Below are 16,954 nucleotides of genomic sequence, written 5' to 3'. Positions count from 1 at the left end.
TATGTCGTACCGAAAAAAAGATTTAAAGCTGCTTTTTTGGTTGTTCTAAGCTTTCGCAGCACTTGAATCACCTCGATACACGCCACACGCGCAAGGCACCCATACCTGACCTTGCCCTGACCTTTTTTTTGTGAGGGGTGCCTACTCCGGGTGTAGCGCCCAGTTCATTTTTCTGCACTGTCCAGTGTGCTTTACCGTGCTATTGCAATCTTGACGTGTTGGCTACGTTAGTATGCAACTGGATAACGTAATTGTTCTCCTTATTGGTGCGTTCCTTCGCGCTTATGCATGGGCGAGCTTTGTACGGAAGTGCGCTTGAGGTCAACGCTGCCTACCCCAGAAGATAGAATAGAAATATTTTTGACCCCAAACCCAACCAATTCCAGCTTCCTCACGTGGCGTTACGCGCCCTCGCGCAGTTTCTGTTCGCGTGGGGCATTGCTCTTGGCGGTTTCATCATCCCTTCCTGCACCGCGCCTCTACTTGCGTATACTGTTAGGCTTGTGAAGAGCTACTCGCCATCATGAGCGACTACAATGGGAACGGGATGCGTCGCCGTAACCCCTACGCGGATGAGTACATGGATGGCGCACCAACAGGAAAGCACCGGGCAGGAATGCCCATGGGCTACCTCGCGGCGCGTCATACCCCATACGCCAAAAAATATTTTTCAAAGAAGCTCGCCATCTTCCTCTTCATTTTCCTACCGATCTTGCTTATCATCAATTTGGTGATCATTTGTTTGCCGGTCCTTTGGGCCGTCGCGAGGCACACACTGAGTGTGTCTGTCATGCAAATCCATGCGTCCAACATCACTAGCCCAGGCAACGACTCATTCCCATTAACCATGGAAGGTCAAGTGACAAAGGCTGGTGTTTTCCCAGCGCATTTATATTTTCGTGAGCCTGTAAGTGTCAAATGGGTGACGCCGCCCGAGAGCGACGGCGGCGTTGGCGAAATGCGCGAAGTCACCCTCGGCAGCTTAACGTTGGATTATATTGGCGTTGCGGCAGGGCACGGCCGCATCAAGCAAAAGACTGTTTTTAACATTGCCGACGTGGAAATGTTTGCGCTTTTCACCAAGTATATGATCACACACGAAGAATTCACGTGGCGTTTGACCTGTGACGACACGCACGTCGAAGCATTCTCCTTTTTGCCCACGTTTGAGAATTTGAAACTTACCAAAGACGTTGTTTTCAAAGGTATCAATAACTTTGATAATGTCCAGATTCTCGACTTCCAGCTCCCGAACGCGGATCCGCAAGGGGGTATCTCGTTTTACGCTACCACCTTGCTACATAATCCTTCGCCCTTTGGTTTAGAACTGGGAAGATTGGACGTTGACCTGTACGCAAAAGGTATTCTTCTGGGCCCTGGGTTTGCGCCCAACGTGAACATTACTCCTGGTGACAACTTGGTGACTCTCCAAGGCCGTCTTATTCCACACAGTGAAAACCAAACCGAGCTGGATATCTTGGGTGAGGTTTTTACCAAGTACCTCAACTTTGAGACGACCGATACGTTTGCAAAGGGCACCAAGGTCACCTCAACAAGTGGCAAAACAGCCACTTGGCTGGCGGAGGGCATCAAGGCCATCAATATTCCTGTGCCTTTCCGCGCTCCACGACCAATCAACCCTCTCAAGAGTATTACCATCAAGCAGTTTAACCTCACCTACGAGAAAGACTCGAATCCCTACTCGCCCACCGCCTCATCCGACAGTCTGAGTGCGGTGCTTGCACTGCCGTTTGGATTCCCTTTGAATGTTATCAGCGCAAAGAACGAGATCACGATTGTGAACCAGGCGAGCAATGCTGCCATTGTTCATGTAGATGGTGTCTACTCGAATGCAGAAACGCAGCTCAACATTGTGTCCAAAGGCCAGACCGAAGGCACATTGTTCCTCACGCTCAGGCCCTCGGAGATGCTTTTGCCGAACCAAACCGACGAGGCGAAGCGCGAGTTTGAAAACTTCCAGAAACAGTTCACGTTCGCCGAAAAGTACCCCCTCTTGTTCAACGGCTCTTCTGCCGCACTTTCCGACACGCCTGTTGGCCGCATTCTTCTCAATGGCATCAAGTTCTCCGTCGAGAGTGGTCTGCTTGGTTTGCAAGGCCTTTCGCATTATGCAACGCCGATTTACTCAGTGGACGTCATTGGTGGTAGCAAGGATGCCATTCAGCTCCAGGTCGTGACGGGCATTTACAACCCTTCAGACGTGAATATGGCTGTGGGGGACACGGAGCTTCTCATGGTCTACAATGACGTGCTGGGTACGATTCAGTTGCCAGACCTCCACCTGGCCATTGGTCCGAACAACCTCACGGCAACGACCCTCTTTGACCCAAAGCGCAGTCCGTATGGCTACGAGCTCTTGGACCGATACATTTCCGGCCTTGATACTCCCATGAACATCTCTGGCTTCGACGGCTCGACCAAGATTCCATCGCTTTCGTCTGCCTTTTCTGCGGTTCGCGTCAACACCTCATTGCCTGGTTTGCCCAAGTCGCTTGTGGGCTCTGCCGATCTCAAGGTGCTGGAGACAACCGGTATTAAAGACGACGTTGCCAATGGCATTGTTTCTCTGGACAATCCATTTACCTCGGCGCTCAAAATTACGCATATCAAGTCCAATGTCACTTCACACGGCCTCTTTGTTGCGCAGATTGACTCGGACATTGATTTTGACGCTGCTGGGAAAAAGGTCAGCCAATCGCCTCCTATTCCTTTGCACATCAACATGTATCCTCCCGACATGTTTGCCTTGGTACGTGTTTTGGCGCAGCAAGCTGGTGAGAATGTCAACGTCTTGGACGGTCTTGTGAAGCTTGGAGGCTATACGTACACCCAGACCACGGATGCCAACTCTAATGCGCCGCAGAAGCGCGCAATTCCGGAGCCTGTTAAAGAAAATGAGCTGCATGTGCTGGAGAAGCGCGTGACAAACATCTACACTGGCTTCAACCTTCCCGACTTTGTGCACAAGGCATTTGCTGTTGCCACGACGAATTTGGAGATTGAGTCTACCTCGCTGATCGGCGAGTATGAGTCTTCTCTCACATTCTCGCAAGCCAACGTGCCGCTCAAAACAGACCAGAGTTTGGACCTGCTTCTCCCTGTTCTTTCCAAGCCTATTGTGCAAAAGATTGTGGACGGTTCGCAATTGACAATCGACTCGGTGGTTATCATCGACCCCGAGCTAAACTCCTTCAAGACGCGCTTGATTGGCTCCATCACCAATGCCGGTCCTTTTGACGCGCAGATCAAATTTTCCAAAGGTCTGCAAGTCACTTGGAATGGCAAGGTGCTGGGCCAAATTGCCATGCCGGCGATTAATCTGGTTGCCGAGGAGGGTGCGAAGCTCAACTTGGAAGCAGGCTTTGCCGTCGTCGACATTGGCGCACTGACCGACTTCACCAAGTTTTTGGTCACTCAGCCGAGCTTTGTGTGGCAGATTGACGGCCAAGGCCTGGAGATTCATGCGCTGGGCATCACAGTGAGCGATATTTCCATCAGCAAAACCGTCATTCTTACCGGCATGAACAATTTGAAGAATGCCGTTACTGTGCTTAGTTACGACTTGCCTAGCAACGATCCTGCCGGCGGTATTCATCTCACGGCCCAGTCGCTCATTAAGAACCCTGCCCAAGTCGGTGTGCAGCTTTCGCGCTTTGGTGTGATGGTGTTTAACAACGGGACGAATCTTGGTCCGTCGCATGCGGCGGAAGCATTTACCATGATGCCACTCTCCACCACGAGTGTTCCTTTGGCTGGCCGCTTGCAGCACCAGGACTCGAGTGAAGGTCTTTCGGTGCTTTCGACCATCTTTACTAATGTCGTTCACGGCCAATCGATCCCTGTGGAGATTCATGGCGCGTACGCCGGCCCAGACTCTGTGACGTGGCTCAACGAGGGCATCAAGCTGCTCAACATCAAGACAGAGCTACCCGCCATGAAGTTTAGCGTGATCAAAGCGATCAGTATCAACCAAATGACGCTTATGTTTACACCCAAGAACGCCTGGAAGCCTGACACGAGCTCCAAAGATACCGAGTCGCCGTTTTATTTGCCTTTTGCTTTCCCGCTTGATATCCAGCAGGCGGGCGGTACGTTTATCGAAAAGTACAATGGCCAAGACAATGCTGTGCTAAACATTCCCATGTCGCCCGCCGTGACGGATGTGGCAAAGAGAATCATGACGCTGCAGTTTAGCCATGTGCCTTTCCTGGCCAGTTCGGACAAGCACAGCCTCTTTTCGCAGTTCCTTGCCGATACCACCAAGCAAAAGTCTGTCACTTTCACGCTGCATGGAAATGCCAACGCCAAGGCCAATACGGCTGCCGGTCTGGTCACCATTCGTGATATTCCTTTCTCGCGCGAAACGACGTTGCTTGGTCTGCAGAATCTAAATGCGCGCCCGGCCGTGGTGCACGGTCTCGATGTGAAGCATGGCTACAAAGACTATCTGTTGATCACACTCACAGCCACGCTTTACAATCCCTCGCACATTACGATTGGCACTGGAGACGTCAAATTCAACCTCGAGTTCCAGAATCACTTGATTGGCACTGCTAATATTAACAATCTTGTCCTTGTCCCGGGGGTGAACAAAGTCCCTACCGGTGTGCATTACTCGCCTCAAGGCGCCGCAAACAAGGCTGCCGGGCAGCAAATGCTGGAGGATTACGTGCAGGGTGTCACGGCCGATACCCTGATTGTTGGCTCAAGGGACACGACGCCAATTGCATCCTTGAAGCAGGCGCTCTCTGGCATCCAGCTCAAGACCTCGATTCCGCCTTTGCACCAATTGCTCATTATTGAAACGCGCCTTGTGATTCCCAAAGACATTGCGCAGACCTCAACGGCGCAAGCCACCTTCCAGCTTAAGAATCCTTTTACCGCCTCGATCAACCTGCTCAAGGTGAATGCGGCTGCATCGTACCAAGGCATTTACCTCGGCCGCATCAATGTCGACTTGGGATCGCATCCTATCCACGCCGATGGTCACTCGACCATCACCTCTCCAACGCTTCCTTTGAAGATGGACTTGGACCCAGTCCACCTCATCCAGTTCATTGAAAAGGCCGCTGCAAACACGGGGACGGACCTTGGGCCACTAGTCCAACAGTTTGCTATTGTCAAGTCGATGAAGAGCACTAAGACGACGGTAAAACCTGTTCCAGACGACAACCCGCCTAACTGCCACTCTGGGCACCAGTTTGACGTGTTTGGCGCTGTGTTGCACCTGCTTAAAGGCCTCGAGGTCAAGTTGGACATCAAATCCAACCTCAAGCTGGACGACTACCAAACTGACCTGAACATGATTCAGCAGCCCGTCCCGACCGACATGGACCGCTCTTCACTTTACCTCATCGGTCCTGTGGGTGCGCCCATTGTGCAACACATTGTGGACGAATCCACGCTAACCTTTAGCATGACCAACATCACCAATGTGCGCAACGATGGGTTTGACCTTTCGCTCCAGGGCCAACTGCTTAAGACAGGTCCGTTTGATGCCCAGATTGAGTTCCCCGAGGGTCTTATGGTGACATGGCAGGGCCAGAACATGGCAAAGATTTTCATGCCACCCATTTGCGCCGCTGCCGACGCTGGTGTACCGAATTTGCGCACACACGGAAGGCTGGAGATCACCGACCAAGCCGCATTTACAAAGTATGCCACCTACATTCTCCACAACCCCAAGTTTGTCTGGACTGTGCATACGAACAAACTGCGTGTGCGTGCATTGAACATTGTATTTAGCGACGTCAAGATCAGCAAGGACATTTCCTTTGATGCTTTCAATGGTCTGCCGGGCATCACGATCACCTCGTTTGACATCCCAGGCGAGACGTCGAGTGCGCTCAAAATAGTCACTGGCACGGATATTCCTTCGCAAGCCTCGGTCGGCATTCAACTCGACACAGCCAACTTTAAAATTTCTTTCAAGAACCGCTATCTTGGGCCTGTGCACTCGACCAATTTGTTCCTTGCGGGCAAAACGGTAAACCATGCCAAGCTGAATGGTCTGATCACCTCCAAGAAGGGTAAAGAGGATGTATCGGCTACTGGTATACTCTTTTCGCAGTACCTTCAAGGCAGGAACAGCACACTCAGCATTCGGGGCGACAGCGTTGTGACCAGGGCAAATGGAAACAAGCAGGTCAAGTGGCTTTCCACTGCCTTTAAGACGCTCACTGTCGGTGTCATCCTCCCTGGCCACATTTACACCATCATCACCTCGCTCACCATCTCGGACTTGTACTTGGTCATGATGAAGCAGAGTCAGACGTGGGCAGCGCCGACGGGCTGCAACCAGTCGCTTGCCCGCTTTGCCAACCCACTCCACTTCAGCCTCACGCCATTGAGTTCATCGCTTGACTCAATTTTGGTGTACAACGGCCAGGAGGCTGCAGGGCTTAAGCTGCCGTCGCTCCCGGTCAAGGCAGGCACTTCGACTGGCCCGAACGACCCACAAACGCTCGCCATTTCCTGGAAAGTCGGCCAGGGTATTCTTCGCGCCAAGGACCATGGTGTTTTCCAATCTCTGGTGGCTGACCTTACCAACACGAAGCGCGTTTACTTTGACATAAAGGGTTCAGCGAGCCTTGTGGCAAAGATGGTGATTGGAAATATTCCTATTAGCGGCATTCCTTTCCACGTGAACCGCTCGAGTCTTGCAGGCCTCGACTCATTCACACACCAGTCCAAGGTATACCGCGTTGATATTTCTAAAGCCACACCGCAATTGTTGGAGAATAGCATTGTTCTTGACTTGATGAACCCAAGCAACATTACGCTAAAGACCACCGGCGTGAAGCTTCCTTCTCTGTACAAAAATGCGTACACTGGCTATGCACAGCTGGACAATAAGATTATCGTGCCTGGCACAAATCACTTTAATGCCATCTTTGCCTATGCGCCCAGAACCGACAATGAGACGTTGCCCCAGGAGCTGATTCAACGGTACTTGCAGCCACAAGAGCGTCATGGCAAAGCGCAAATCCCATACGAGACCCCTGTCCTGATCAAAGGCATGCCCAATGCAGATCCGCCCATGACGCCGTTTGCCAGTCTTAATCCTGGCCTCGAAAGAGTGGTCGTTCATGCAACATTGCCGGGCATTGCCATGAATGGTGTAGGTCAAATTGACGTTCACGTCGACGCTCTTACGCTGTTCTCGGGGCCCGGTCTTCGTCCTTACATTGCGATCGATCTTACCATGCTCAACGGAACGCCACTTCCTCTGGAATACTTTTGGATACAGGACGAGGCAGAGAGGGCGGGCGACTATGGTGGCCCTATTGTCGCGTCCGTCACCGAGCACAACGTACAGGACTGCACAATCCCCGCGGCGCCTGCTACGATGCAAGATGTGCAGAGCCACAAGTGCTCACGAATACGCAACGTGCTCCTCGACCAGGGTCTGCTTGGCTCGGTTAAGCTCGATGTCATTGGCAAGAACTTGGATGTGTTCAACTTGGTCAGGGCGCAGACGGGCGGTAGGAATGGCTTCATGCTCAACGGTCTCAATTTCAACCAGTACGATATCAATACTCTGTACTACCTTTCTGTTGGTGACCTTGACTTGCTCAACATCTCTAGCGTCTTGGATATTGTCAACGGTCTTAAGGACGCTATCCCCAAGTTTAACCCTACCGATTTGAGCAAGTTTGTTCAGTCTATTGAGAAGCTCGGCGTGGACGGTATTCGAAAATTTATTGGCACGCCATTCCACGAAGTCGTCTGTGCTTTGGAAAAGCTCCCATTGTCTTTGATCCACACCGCAGACTGCAACGCAAACTCGCCTGCTGGCAAGGTCGCAGCTAAGGCTTCGGCAAAGAACAGCACAAGCAGCGGACTCCTGGGTGGTATCGGCAAGTCCACAGTCGCTGCCTCGAATAAGGGCGCACAACCTTCGAGTACCGGCCAGGCCAACCCACCGCAAGCTGCGCCGAATAAGTCTAAAGGCAACAATGGCGGCGCTGCTGCGAAAGGTGGGAACCCCGGCAATGGCGGCGCTAAACCCAAGGCTGGCGGTAATGCTGGCGGCAATGCTGGCGGCAATGCTGGCGGCAACAATGCTGGCGGCGCACGGCCCAAGCCCGGGGGCTCGGATAACAACCAAGGTGGCGGCATTCTTGGCGGCATCTTTGGCGGTTAAACAAACGTGTCCTTGGGCCCCCCAGGCCAAGCACCTTGTACTATATTCATACCCTCCATTTCCGATGTGTAGCGTCAATATTCCGAAACTGTTTTCTCCCACAATCCGAGTCCAAGTGGAGGCCAAACGCACTGCAACGGTCCATCATGTTTGCGTCGCGCATATTCCACGCCGCCAAGTTTGGCACGCCGTCGATTGTGCGTCAGCCCCTTTGTGTAAGCCATATACCATACTATCTTCCGTATGAACTTGGTCTGCAGCTGCAAGAGCACCTCGTTCAGCGCCGCTTGTCTGCGCGTGGCGAGCTGCGCAAAGCCGGCGTCAAGCTGAGCGCCGCAGCACCGAGCGAGCCATTGTCTCGCGACCTGAAACATGCACACGAGATTGCGACGATGGATATCATGCTCCTCTTGCAGCATCTCCCCGTGTTCACCTACGGTCGCCGCAGCGATCCACAGGCAGAGCCAGGCGTCCAACACACGCTACCTGCCCAAGTCATCCAGACGCGGCGCGGCGGCTTGATGACCTACCATGGCCCGGGACAACTAATCGGCTATCCCATTGTCGATGTCGGCGCGATGCAAGTACGTACCTAGAACACTCACACCAGGTCTCTGCGCAATGCTACGTTGCATGGCTCCAACGCGCCTTGCGCAACACGCTTGCGGCTAATCCACTGTGCATTTCTACGCAAGACCCGCCCACCGTCGAGCCTAAGTACGCGGGCGTGTGGATTAACAGCAAGAGCAAGATTGGGTCGATTGGCGTACACATCCGACACCGTCTCACCTCGCACGGATTCTCCCTCAATGTCCACGAGGACTCTTTGAGTGGATTTAAAAAGATCACCGCATGCGGTCTGTCGGATGTACGCATGACGTGCATCGATGAGCAAGTGCTCCAGTCTGGGCGAATTCCCGACGTGCCGCTCTCAAAAGTTGCAGAATTGGCCGCTGCTGAGTTCGGCAATGCGTTGGGTCGGAAGATTGTGCCTGTGGATGACAGTCTAATCACCTATGTACCAAGTGTAAACGAGCACGGGCAACAGTACGTCGACCACATTCTCGTCGACGGCCACAAAATCGTGCCTGCGTTGTAGCCTCCACTTGTAGATTCCGCATTGCCCTTTTCCACCATGTGGAACCGGATTCTGGCGCGCTCTGTCCGCGGTGTGCATTCGCACGCGCTGCGACCCACAATGCCGCGTGCAGAGGAGAGCATACGTGATATCGGCAAAGCACAAAGCACATACCATCCGCACGGGTACGGAAACTCTGCTGGTTACATTCGCGCACGGAAGCCGTACGTCGTGAAGAATGTGGTCGGTGCATTGATCCTCGCTGCGTTCGTCACGGGCGTGTATGCGTACTCGATTGTGATGGTCGAGCAAGACGACTTTTCTGATATTGAAAACATTGGCGCCACGCCTAGCTCACAGCAGGCCCACGCTCCAGCGCCGGATCGGGTGGCGGAAGTGATGGATACATCGCTCCACGAATCGCTCCGGCCCCGTGGTATTCTAAGTGGGTCGGCAGAGAAACACACATCAGGCCTAGTGCAGGAGCCAGCGGTGAACAGAAAGCTGATTTGATCGGGGATTGTACAGCTGTAGTGTCTACGAATATGCGAATGGTATATGTCCATGCAGCTAGCGGCGATTTCCCAGCCCGGGGAGTGCAAAAAGCTCGAATACTTTCTCTGCAGGGACCGCGTCGCCACGGCTGCCATGCAGCTGGCTTGTGCGATGGCCCCTGACAATGCCCACGACACTTCCAGAGTTGATGTCGACGACGGGGCCGCCTGATGATCCCGGAAGTGGGAACGACATCTTGGATCGCTTAAGCGACGCGCGCCTCAGCGACTCGGGCGTCTCTGGCGCCTGGTCGTTGAGTGTAAAGCTGAGCTGCGCAAGCTCGTCGTAGGTGCCCGTCTCTGCGACGCGACCGATAGGATCTTTATAGCCCACCAGCGTCGCACGCGCCCAGCGATTCCGAATCACTTGGTTGTCGGTCAAGCGGGGGAATGCTGCAATTTTGTTGGACTCGCAACTGGCAGAGAGCCACCCGCCAAACGAGGAAATGGAGAGCTCTGAATGCAAAACTGCAGGGTATGGCGAGACGGGCAGAGTCCGAAGCGGTCGGTCCACACGCTCCAGTGTGTTCGACACGGCATCCAGCAGCAGTGGTCTTTCGTCCAGTTGGAACAAGGCAATGTCCGCGTCGGGAAGACTACTCACCAACGTACGCACCGGGAAGATGTAGCCGAGGCGTGTAATAGCAAACATAGTCCCACTCGAGTCTGCATGGCCCTGCGAAGGCGTATAGGCCGACTGGAGTGTGTGTGCGCAGGAAACAACGAGGCTGCCTTTGCCTGCACCTTCGCCTGGCGCAAGCGCATCGCCGCCCTGGACAGCAAAGCCAGATGACATGCTCACACGCTCGTTGCCTGTGCCGACGCCGTCAATGTAACAGAGCAGTAGGACGCCATCGTCCGCACACTGCTGCAGCTCCTCTGGGCTGCTCACGGCGCTCGTCACTTCCACACGACGCTCCGAACGCGGCGCAGGCTCGTATGGAAGCTCAACAGAAAGCTGTACATTGGCCTTCTCGGTCACATCCGCGTGCAAGTCGCGCAGCTGCGCCACATGCACATCAAGTGCGCTTTGTTTCGCTAGAACGCGCGCAGCGGTAATTGCGTAGTGTTCCAAAGCACCGCGATCTTGCTCTGTGCCGATCTCGGGACTAGACCGAGGAACCGTGGGCATTATGGTGGCCTCCTCATTCCATCGCAGCTGCGCACTGTCCAGGGACTGTGTAAGCAGCCTGTCTGCATCGGGAATGGCCGTGCCGCGCCGGGAAGCGCCCGTGGCGGTGCTGCGGAGGCGCTCCATTTCGGCACGACGCGAGGCGATATCGCCATTAGCGTCCGTGTCAGAGTTCACCATGCGATTCAGCTCGCTCGCGTCGTGAGCATCGTTCAATGTGCGACGTGCGCCGCGATCATCTGACTTTGCCACAGGCGCCGCCGGCATGGCTGTGCCGAGCATATGATCCACAGATGTGGCGGGGTTTATGGGAACTGCTAATCCACGACGCTGCAACACAAGCGGCGCAAGTGCGGCATGCAAAGTCCGCGCTGCACTGTCCAGCCGCGGACGCAGAAGCATTTGAGTGTGTGCCATCGTTGTCAAGTGGCACGAGACGCGTGCCAGGACCTTTGTGGAGGCCACCTATTATCGATCGGCATTGTGTGGAGGGCATCTATTTCACATTAGGGTTGTTACAGGTTCCGGCGCCGCTGGCTCCTGCGTGGTTTCCTGCGGCATCGGCTTCCAATATTCGAGCCGCTCTACCTTTACATCACCGCCGATGTACTGGTATACGTAGACGACCACAAGTGGGCCTTGAATGTCGAGCACTACATCTTGTTAGTGGTTCCGTTAACGTACATGCAAACGAGGGGATCGTGCCGTCGCTCAATTCGTTGAGTAAAGGCGGAGGTCCGTTGCGGGGCTCGGGCGTCTTGTTGTGCGCAGTACATCCTGGTTTTTCAGTGGTATCTTTGGCCCCAGACTCGTGCAAAGGGCCCTTTTCCCACGTTTCGGCGCCGCACACCGCGCTAGACTCCGAAATCCATGCGCCGGTCGCACTGCCAGGGTTCACAAAAAAGTAGCCTTCATACTGATAAGCTTCAAATTTGTGTGTAGCGCCGCTCAGCAGCACATCAACGCCCATAGATCGTGCCAAGTTTGCAAGTGCGCCCTTGTCGCCAACGGGCAAGACCTGGTGGCCATGAATGACGCCAATTCGCAGCGGCGGGTAGTGTAGGATAAGCAAGGTCGGTGCGCGCCAATTCTATACAGTGTGAGAGTGTAGTGCAACATACCTCGTCATAGTCGCCGCGCACGACGTGCAACTCACTCGAAAGCGCGCGGAGAAAGTCGAACGTGGGCTTGTCGCATATATTCCCTGTGCAAATCACTTGCTCAATCTTGCCAGGAGCCAAGAGTTGCTGGAACTTGTCCGGCAAGTTAGTTACCCTGTATGGTAGATGAAAATCTCCTGTAGATTGTTAGCGCACAGCACAAGCATACCGATCACCAGCACCAACATGGCGCACACGGCTTGGGCTGGAAGTATGAGTGGAGGTACACTGTGGCACGTGTCATTTCTATTTTTTTACCGGCAATGGCGTGCTCCCACAGTGCATGGGGAAAGTGTATCCAATGGGGCGGGATTTGCGCGTGGCTAGCCGTATTCTCACGGGTCAGGCTAATTTAGTAGCCTATAAGCTCCAATTGCCTCCGTCATTGGTCAGCACTACCTCTAATGAATTCGCACCCACAGTTGTAGGCTTGCTTGTCCTTGGGAGATAAGCCTGCTTCGCCAGGAACAAACTCTTCTTTTTTTGCAGGCACGTAGGCTAGTGTTTGCCTCGGCAGCGGTGCTTTGTTTCTTTGCAAGATGGAATGGCAAAAGCCTGGGTATATGCCCCAGCTCATTCCAGACGGCCAGGCACAGGTTGCCGATATGTCAGAGATATTTGCCGCTCCAATGTCGAACAGCGAAGTAAGCCTCTCCCCCAACATGTATGGTCCCCAGCAGCACGGCTCGCTCCCAGTGCAAACACAAAACATGTTTCCACTTCCATGGGACCAGAAAATAGTGGGCTTGAATAACGGCGGTGGCAATATGTATTCAAATTTTGCGGACGCCGCGTTGGCGCCTTCGTATGCTTCCTATGATATCCACCGATCAGTATCACAACCTACCGACAAACGCCGCGTGTCTAATCCGCAGGACTGGAGTACGGCGCAAAATGGGCGCGATACGCTGTATGCACACGAGTTCCTCAAGGCGTTTCGGGCGCGAATGCCAGATTCGTCGGAAGGCCAAGCAGCGTGTGATTATTGCCGCAAACGCAAGATCAAGTGCGACCGGAAGAAACCTACGTGCGGTCACTGCGCGCAATCTGACCGAGTCTGCACAAATGATGACATTCTTCGGAAGCGCGGACCCCCGAGCAAGTACGTACAACGCAACGACTAACATACAGACGAGAGCGGGCAATTATGAACAATGCCAACATCATCTTCCGGAGTAGCCGCAACACGCGTGGATACAAACACAAAACGCAACCGTCGGCAACTGACCCTGTCATCGACGCGCAAGAGCTGGGCACAAACAACGCAACGCCGAATCGGTTCAACACCGCTCTGGGCACACAGTTTGATTTGACGGACAAAAATATAACGGGAACATCACACGTACCTGTCAGCAGCGCCTACAGTCCCTCACCCCACATCAAGCCATCTGCGATGCAGGGCGATGCGCAAGACGACGTGAAGAATGTGCCGTACCTCCAAAGATTTGCGTCGCCAAACGATTGGAACAACTCGATTCCACTGCAGGATAACCATGGAATGCTCTCACAGCAGCTTATGATGTCCTTGCCATCACAAGGTTCTGGCTCGCCCAACTTCTTTATGAATGTATGCGAAGGCATGCCAATCCCACCAAACTTGCCTCAGGACGCTTTTCCTGGTCAGCCCTCCGTGAACACAGAGAGGCCTTCGCTGCGCTCCTCTCTTCCAGTCTTGCAGGCAGCATCGAATGAAGAAGATTTTGCGTCTTTGACGGAGCCGATTATTGGAAAGCGTGCGAGTGCGCCCACGGCCAGCGGTGCTGTGCAGAATGTAAAGTCTCCTTTGGATGACTTTTTCAGCACTCCGTCTGTATCGCTCATTTCGACCAAGGACCTGGTTGGCTTTTGTGCAGCGCAAGGTATTGCTAATCTGTCCTCCTCTCCCGCGCAGGAGCCACATTCTTTTTTGCTGCAGCCTGTTGTAGCGGGCGATAACCCCGCAGCGGCTATTTACATTCATGTGCTCGACGCGAATGGAAATATTGAGCTGCGCCCCGCTTCTACCTACTACCGCAGCCCAACAGCACTGCACCAAGACGCATCTTTGGTTATTACCTACCCCGGCAACTTCACTGTGAGTCAGACAAATAAACAGCTGTCTGCTATGCATCCAGGCCGTACACCACTCTTTCCTCAGCTTATTCACGAAGAAGACGATTACGACGCTTTGTGTAAAGAGGCCGCTCAGTGCCTCCATACCCAAGCAATACCGTTGCTCTTGAGCCTTGGCCTTTCCAACATTCTTCGTTCGCTTCCTTTTCTGCAGCTCACCACTGTGGAACAGTACGCACAAGAATTAATTCACATCCCGGGGCCGCTGCCGGGACAGGGAGTGCAAATGCGCCAGGGAGTGCAAATGCGCCAGCGGCAGGCACTTTTGCTGCTTATTTGTGCACTTGCATCTACACTTGTTCCCGTTGTCGAGCTCCCTGCGACTTGCGATCGTGCTCCTGTCGCAGTCACGCCGTGGGGATTTGGAAACCGCTGCTATCGTTTGGCGCGTGGCTTGCTAGCGCCGCGTAACGTGCGGCTCGCTGCAGATGAGGAGTCAATTGAGTTTGTGCAATGCATGATTTTGCTCGACATGTACTTGATTCGATGCGGCGAGCAAAACGAGACATGGCAGGCTTTATTGTACGCCAGCGAAACGTGTCTTCACTTGGCTCAGCAGCCGTCTTTGTTACAAACGGCAGAAACCAGAGCAACATCATGTATCGTTGAACGCGAAATGATCAAGCGGTGCCTATGGGTCCTGTATATGATCGAGCGCGGGAATCGATTTGCCAACTCTGCCATTACCGGCGCGCTCTTTTCCCTGACTGTGCCGCCGATGGAGGCACCTGTCTTTTTAAAAGGACTCTGTGTGGATCATCTCATTATTGACAAAGGCGTCACGCAGGACGCTTTCGCCATGTTTTTAAGTTTATTTGATTTGTTCAGACTGTTATCACTGGTTCTTGACCATGGCTTTATCGGATCTCCAGTGAAATCCATGCGCCTTACCAACGCAAAGCAAAACGCATCCATTCTTTTGGAGCAATTGAAGCAGTGGGGCTCCGAAACACCCTGCATACTACACCAGCCGAAAGCACAGGAAACGGCATGGTTGGATGCGCAGTGGAACGCTTCCACGGTCGTCAACTTCAAAGGACTCTTTACCGCGTCTCTTTTGCGGCTCACCGAGCTGACAGCATAGTGTATAGTCGTTTTTATGCGTCTCGGAACTATTTTGCAAACCGCATGCATTGATAGCATTTGTATATACAACGCATGCAGCACATTTTGTCAACTATCTTTCTGCAACTAGGCCCATTCAGGCTGGGCTGGGCGGCTACGTTCACGTCCACGTCCGCGGCCACGTCCACGTCCGCGACCGCGACCGCGACCGCGATAACCTTCTTGGCCAGCGCGGTAGTCAACCGCGCTCTCGCCAAATGTTTCTGCGCTGCGTGCATTCTCCTCGGCAATACGGGTCTTGTAAGTGTCTTGGCTACCGCGGCCAGTAACATTCTCGTGGCGCTCTTTGACTTCGCTGCTGATATTGTCAAAGAAGCCCGATTTTTTGTCGTAGAATTCAGTGGGGGGTTCAACAAAAGAAATGGCGTCCAGTCTGCCGTGCTCGGCATTTTTGGCGGCGTCATGGGGAACCACTTGCTTTTTGAACCGTGCATTTGCGCTCGCAAAGTCAAACTCCTCTGGCAACGTGTCGCGGTGGGAGGCAGTTTTACCGGGAGGCATACCAGGTACGGCGCGTCTTTCGCGCTGCTGCACCTGAGAATGCTGCACGGCGGATGTAGCAAGCGGTGCTTGCGCTTCTTTTTGGACACGTGCGTTGCTCGTGCGCGGCTCTGTGCTCTTTTTGGGAGGCTTGTCGGTCATGCCCATGGATGCCATCGCAGCGTGAACAGTGTCGATGCCTGGTTCGACCGAAGATGGCTTGACCGAGGTTGCTGCTCCGCTTTGCTGTGGCTTTGCTGCTGGGGGCTGTTCGGGTACAGGTGCTCTCTCCAACTTTGGAGGCTGCGCATTGGCTTGTTTCGGTGGCGTTTGCCTGGCTTGCTCCGCTGAGGGTGCGGGAGACGTTTGTGGTGGAGGCAGTGCACCATGCATGTGAGGAGGAGGGGCGCCAAACGGCACATGGCTGTGTTGCATGCCCATTCCCATGTAGTTTCCCTGCATGAAATCCATCCCGTAGGGGTCGGGCGGCATTCCATACATGCTTTGCGGTTGAAAATTGGCGTATGCGGGGTGAAACCCCATCGGCGGCGGTGCATGCATCGGGTGCTGCATCCCAAATGAGGGGGAATTGTGCTGTACGAGTTAGTATTAATTCAGGCAAGAGAAGAGGGATCAGTAGGAAGGCAGCGGAAATATCCACATGAAAAAAGCGCTCTCGGACAGCAGGGATAAAAAATCCACTTTACATCCGTGTGGTTTCATCATGACAAAGGGTGGGGAAACACTTACCATTCCATGCGTATGCGGGACGGGAACGCCCGGTGTTGGCTCAGCTCCAGGCGGTGATGGATCGTCGACGCGAAGATCGACAACGTCCGCTGCCCGGAATACGATGTTGTCAAACAAGTCATCCGACCCAGGCAGCTCGTCCTTGGGATTTCCAGCTGCGGCACAGCGCCCTTCGGTGCCCCACGAGCGCACTGTTGTCAGAACACAAAAACGGACGTACCTTTCTCCAGCGTCAGCGTCGCTTGTGCGGCATCGATGTTGAGCAGGATACCTTGGTATCGCATGTTCGAGCGCGAGGTCAACGAAATGAGAGCGCCAATAAAAGAGGCCGCCGAGTCATCGGATGCGCCGCCTGCACCGCTAGGCTCCATGGTTGCCATGTTCCGCTCGGGCGAG

The 16,954-nt window shown here is 53.8% G+C and overlaps 7 protein-coding genes across 7 annotated transcripts; 4 read left to right on the top strand and 3 right to left on the bottom strand.

Annotated features, from left to right (window-relative positions):
* Positions 1 to 523: 523 nt before the first annotated feature.
* Positions 524 to 8,167, top strand: MVES1_000845 (uncharacterized protein; the record flags this gene model as incomplete). The annotated part of the gene is made up of 1 exon (XM_056205701.1): positions 524 to 8,167. One exon carries the CDS (start codon positions 524 to 526, stop codon positions 8,165 to 8,167), a length of 7,644 nt encoding a protein of 2,547 aa, XP_056061676.1.
* Positions 8,168 to 8,313: 146 nt separating this feature from the next.
* On the top strand, positions 8,314 to 9,266 carry MVES1_000844 (lipoyl(octanoyl) transferase; the record flags this gene model as incomplete). The annotated part of the gene is made up of 2 exons (XM_056205700.1): positions 8,314 to 8,751; positions 8,778 to 9,266. The coding sequence occupies 2 exons, from the start codon at positions 8,314 to 8,316 to the stop codon at positions 9,264 to 9,266; spliced, it is 927 nt and encodes a 308-aa protein (XP_056061675.1).
* Positions 9,267 to 9,302: 36 nt separating this feature from the next.
* MVES1_000843 (uncharacterized protein) lies at positions 9,303 to 9,758 on the top strand (the record flags this gene model as incomplete). The annotated part of the gene is made up of 1 exon (XM_056205699.1): positions 9,303 to 9,758. The coding sequence occupies one exon, from the start codon at positions 9,303 to 9,305 to the stop codon at positions 9,756 to 9,758; it is 456 nt and encodes a 151-aa protein (XP_056061674.1).
* Positions 9,759 to 9,815: 57 nt separating this feature from the next.
* Positions 9,816 to 11,348, bottom strand: MVES1_000842 (uncharacterized protein; the record flags this gene model as incomplete). Its single annotated transcript, XM_056205698.1, has 1 exon — positions 9,816 to 11,348. One exon carries the CDS (start codon positions 11,346 to 11,348, stop codon positions 9,816 to 9,818), a length of 1,533 nt encoding a protein of 510 aa, XP_056061673.1.
* Positions 11,349 to 11,432: 84 nt separating this feature from the next.
* On the bottom strand, positions 11,433 to 12,279 carry vps29 (Vacuolar protein sorting-associated protein 29; the record flags this gene model as incomplete). Its single annotated transcript, XM_056205697.1, has 4 exons — positions 11,433 to 11,584; positions 11,616 to 11,949; positions 12,053 to 12,206; positions 12,248 to 12,279. 4 exons carry the CDS (start codon positions 12,277 to 12,279, stop codon positions 11,433 to 11,435), a joined length of 672 nt encoding a protein of 223 aa, XP_056061672.1.
* Positions 12,280 to 12,630: 351 nt separating this feature from the next.
* Positions 12,631 to 15,287, top strand: MVES1_000840 (uncharacterized protein; the record flags this gene model as incomplete). The annotated part of the gene is made up of 3 exons (XM_056205696.1): positions 12,631 to 13,067; positions 13,093 to 13,193; positions 13,228 to 15,287. 3 exons carry the CDS (start codon positions 12,631 to 12,633, stop codon positions 15,285 to 15,287), a joined length of 2,598 nt encoding a protein of 865 aa, XP_056061671.1.
* Positions 15,288 to 15,394: 107 nt separating this feature from the next.
* On the bottom strand, positions 15,395 to 16,929 carry MVES1_000839 (uncharacterized protein; the record flags this gene model as incomplete). Its single annotated transcript, XM_056205695.1, has 3 exons — positions 15,395 to 16,375; positions 16,559 to 16,749; positions 16,779 to 16,929. The coding sequence occupies 3 exons, from the start codon at positions 16,927 to 16,929 to the stop codon at positions 15,395 to 15,397; spliced, it is 1,323 nt and encodes a 440-aa protein (XP_056061670.1).
* Positions 16,930 to 16,954: the final 25 nt, after the last annotated feature.

The sequence above is a fragment of the Malassezia vespertilionis genome, chromosome 2 (assembly GCF_029542925.1).
Source record: "Malassezia vespertilionis chromosome 2, complete sequence".
Taxonomy (NCBI): Eukaryota; Fungi; Basidiomycota; class Malasseziomycetes; order Malasseziales; family Malasseziaceae; genus Malassezia; species Malassezia vespertilionis.
Note: the sequence above shows the minus strand (reverse complement) of the source record. Positions and strands in the feature narration are given on the sequence as shown.